Genomic DNA, 3858 nt, shown 5'->3' with positions numbered 1-3858 from the left:
CACACACACACACACACACGCGTGTGCAGCACAGTCACTGGGCCCCCTGCAGAGGGGCTCGCTCTCCTCAGGCTACCTGAGAGCTCTGACCAGCCCGTCCCCTGGCTCAGCCTGAGAGGAGGGAGCGGGGTGCGGGAAAGGCCCTCCCCATCTGTCTGCCAAGGCCCTGGAATGCGCTGACCAGCACCCGCCTAATCCCCACTCTGCCCCGTGGGGCCCGCAGAGCTGGCCAGAACAGGGCAGCCAGGGGGGCATGGGAGGGAAGCTGGGGTGGGCAGAGGAGAGAGTTTGGGGTACCCCAGCAGTAGCCCGGACCCCAGAAGGTAGGGGCAGGCTCAGTGCGCAGGCCTCCCCTCCTCGCTGGGTCAGAAGGACCGGCTTAGGGCCCTGAAGAAAGAGGGGGCTGCCTTGGCCACGCCCTTCCCCTAAGGACAGGGACAAGCAACCTGCCCCTGGGAAGGGAGCTGGTCAGGCCCTGTGGAGGCAGGGGTGCAAGGGGGCTTCTTACACAGAGCGCTTTAACAGAGGCCCAGGAGGAGGAGCCTGGGAGGGAAAATGTATCAGGGAAGGGCGCAGGGACCTCAGCGGGGACCTCAGCAGGGACCTCAGCAGGCCCCGGGGGCGGAGCTCCGAGCCCCGCCCCTCCCACCTGGTCTATATCCTCAGGCCCGCGCTGTGCTCCCCAGCTGCTGGGGCGATGGCGGTGCAGGTGGGTGAGACCCAGGTACCCAGCTGGCACGTACCTGGACCTGGGAGAAGGGAAGGGGGCCTGGGTGATGGGCAGTCCCCAGGCCGCCTGTGTTTCCCCGCACAGAGCTGGGGTGCGGTTCTGTCCACTCATTCATCAGACCCCAGGGTGAGGGGGTGTGGGGGTGCAGGTCTCCCCAGAGCTGCTGCTGGGCAGGCTTGCTCCACCCCCACCCCCCCATCAGGAAGGAGATGCCTGGAGGGACGAGGTCCTGCAAAGATCACCCATTGGAGTGGGAGGGCTGGGGGGGTTTCCAAGATAAGTGGGTACCTGGAGGGTGGGGACAGAGCTACAGCCCCGTGGGCTCCATCCCTCTGTCTTTTGCCTTTAGTTTGAAGCCTTCTGTGCGGGGGGCCTGGCCCCGGGCTGGAGCCTGATGGTCCAGGGACAAGCTGACTCCAGAGAGGACAGGTAGGGGCCACCTCCCCTCCTGGGCCAGGGGTGGGGGCTGCCCAGCTGTCTGCTACCTTCATGACCCGCTCAACACCCCCAGGTTTGAGATCAACTTCTTGTCCGAGGCGGGGGACATCGCCTTCCACGTCAAGCCACGATTCTCCAGTGCCACTGTGGTGGGCAATGCCTTCGAGGGTGGCCGCTGGGGCCAGGAGGAGGTGTCCAGCATCTTCCCACTGGCCCTGGGGGAGCCCTTTGAGGTGATGGGGACCTGGGTGGGGCCCATGGGGAGAGGGGAGGCCCAGGGGGAGGGGGGATGAGGACAGTGGCAGGGAACAGGAGGCAGGTGAGGGGGGGTTCCTTGTGATATCCACAAGCCTCTCTGCTGGGTTTGGCTGGGCCTCCCTGTTCCTCAGTCCCCCTCGGGGGGTGATGGGATGCTTCCTGCTCTGGCTGCCCGCCTCCCCGTCTTTGGAGAAGCAAGAGGGTTCCCAGTGCAGATCTCCCATGGGGTGGGTGGGTGGCCCGGGCAGGCCAGCACACTGACGTAGACGTGGGACTGAGTGATCCGGGCTCCTACGCTGGGGCCAAGGGTCACTTTCCTGCCTGCTCAGATGGAGGTGAGTTCGGACACCGAACACTTCCACGTCTATGCGCAGGAGCACAAGGTGCTACAGTTCCCGCACCGCCAGAGGCCGCTGGCTGCCATCACCAGGGTGCGGGTGCTGAGTGAACACCGCCTGGCCCAGGTGGAGCTGGCCAAACGGAGCCTAAGCTGGGGGTAATGTCCCTGTCCCTTCCCCTGTGCTGACCTCATCGGGGCTTTTGTCCATTCTCAGCCTGTGCTCTCTCCTGTGGCTTGGTTGTCCTGGCCTGTCCCTCTCCCAGCTGGCCTTGCGTATCTGGCCACAGGAGCAAGGCTGCTATCCACATCTTGTCCTGAGTCTGTGCCCAGAGGGACCAGGGACCATGAGCTGAGGCACGTGCCTTGGACACTTGCAGGGATGGTGGCCGGTGAGCTGCACCCGCAGTCCCAGGAGTGAGCCTTGGGCTGTCCTTCATCCAGAAGCCTGGAGCCCCCTGGAAACTGGGGCCTGTGCTTCTGTGTGCCACCCCAACCCCACTTCAATAAAATGTGAGCAAGAACTGGGGTACAGGTCTGTCCACTCATTCATCAGACCCCAGGGAGAGGAGGTGTGGGGGTGAAGGTGCTTGGCTACCTGGGGACAGGACACGTTAAGGGAGGGCCTTACTACGTAGCCCAAGATGCCCATCGGGGCAATGGACTGGGGCCCTGAGACCTAAGCCCAGGCACCACCTGACCCCTCTGTCTCCAGGACCCTGAGGGTCTGGGGGGGTTGGGGTGAACACAGTCCCTCCCGGCCACCTCTGATGCCCTCAGGACAGAGGGAGCGCGTCAGGTGTCACATGGGGGGCTCCTGGTCGTGGACCTGAAGGCCCAGCAGGCTCCTGGGTCGTCCCCACCAGGGCTGCTGGTCCTCAGACCTCCTCCCAGAGGCAGAGGGGTGGTCCTGGGAGGGGCCTGGAGGGGGAGGGTGGCGGCTGGGCCCAGCCCTGCCCTGTCCAGGACACCACCTCGGGGACCCCGAGCTTCCCTTCCCCCTCCTTCCCGTTAGGACCTTTCCTGTTTCCTCTCTTTCCACCTGGAAGTGAGACGTGCTCCTGTCCCCATCACGTCCCTGTCAGGGGGAGCCAAGGGTGGGGCTGAGGAAGAGAAGGAGCATCCTGAAGAGCCGCACAGGGACTCGGATCTGCCAAGGAGGCCTGAGCCCCACCAGGCTGCGCGGCCTTGAGTCCCTCCCCCTCGGGTCTCAGTTTTCCCACCCAAAGGGAGGAAGCCCCCGCCTCTGCCAAGGCTCAGCCTTCAGAGGACGGCCCCAGAGCCCCGGGCGGTGGGGAGGGGAGGTGGCTTCAGGACACACACCATGACAGCTTTCCTGTAGCTTTCATGATTGCGTGAAGTCTAATATGACTTACCAACCGTGACCATCCATTCATCTCCATCATCCCTCTGTACCTATTCTGTGTCCTTCTATCTGGGTCTGTCCTCTGTCTCTATTCAACTGTTGATGTCACATTTTAAAATAACGCTCTGTGGGTAGCTGGGCATGGTGAGCACACCTGTAATCCCAGCCACTTGGAAGGCTGAGGCAGGAGGATCTCAAGTTAAAGGCCAGCCTTGGCAGTTTATCGAGGCTGAAAGCAACTTAGACCCTCTGCTGTCTCAAAAAAAAAAAAAAAAAGGAAGGAACAGGGCTGTGGATGTCGTTAAGTGGCAGAGCACTTGTCTAGCATATACGAGGCCCTGGGTTCCATGCCCGGGACCACACACAAAAAGCCTCTATGGATCTTAACCCCTCCCAGAGGAGTTATGTCAAGACAGCAATCAGTCAGTAACGCACAGTAGGACCGAAGAGACCCCGAAGCCCTGCACTTTGGAATGGCATCCGGGTTTGAGTCCTAGCTCTGCCTCTGTATGTGAGACCTGGGGGAGGTACCTGACTTCTGGGGCTGTCAGATGGGGACATCACGGGATGTCCAGCAGCTCAAATTCGTTAACTCAGGCCAGGCACCTGACCGATGGCTGGCCCGTGTCATGATGCCATTACTGTGTGATGAATTCCAAGTGCCTTGCCTTTTAAGGTTTTCTAGATGGGGAAACTGAGGCTAGGAGGAGACAAAAATTCGGCTGCAAG

The 3858-nt window shown here is 62.0% G+C and overlaps 1 protein-coding gene across 2 annotated transcripts; it reads left to right on the top strand.

The window, feature by feature from the left end:
• Positions 1 to 266: 266 nt before the first annotated feature.
• Positions 267 to 2287, top strand: Grifin (galectin-related inter-fiber protein). Of its 2 annotated transcripts, none has more exons than XM_078022209.1 (5): positions 267 to 709; positions 1080 to 1159; positions 1242 to 1401; positions 1801 to 1922; positions 2144 to 2287. In XM_078022209.1, the coding sequence occupies exons 1-5, from the start codon at positions 698 to 700 to the stop codon at positions 2157 to 2159; spliced, it is 390 nt and encodes a 129-aa protein (XP_077878335.1). In that variant the 5' UTR covers positions 267 to 697; the 3' UTR covers positions 2160 to 2287. The 2 variants fall into 2 exon arrangements, with proteins under 2 accessions (XP_077878335.1, XP_021576248.2); XM_021720573.3 differs by having other exon boundaries at positions 282 to 709; positions 1756 to 1922.
• The last annotated feature ends 1571 nt before the right edge of the window (positions 2288 to 3858 follow it).

The sequence above is a fragment of the Ictidomys tridecemlineatus genome, chromosome 10, assembly GCF_052094955.1.
Source record: "Ictidomys tridecemlineatus isolate mIctTri1 chromosome 10, mIctTri1.hap1, whole genome shotgun sequence".
In the NCBI taxonomy this organism is placed as follows: Eukaryota; Metazoa; Chordata; class Mammalia; order Rodentia; family Sciuridae; genus Ictidomys; species Ictidomys tridecemlineatus.
The sequence above is the reverse complement of the archived record's forward strand: the minus strand, read 5'-3'. Positions and strand labels throughout refer to the sequence as shown.

Coding starts and splice junctions, on each gene's coding strand:
- Grifin (XM_021720573.3), top strand. Junction 1,160..1,241: donor GCTGACTCCAGAGAGGACAG/GTAGGGGCCACC, acceptor CAACACCCCCAG/GTTTGAGATCAACTTCTTGT. Junction 1,402..1,755: donor CCCTGGGGGAGCCCTTTGAG/GTGATGGGGACC, acceptor CTGCCTGCTCAG/ATGGAGGTGAGTTCGGACAC.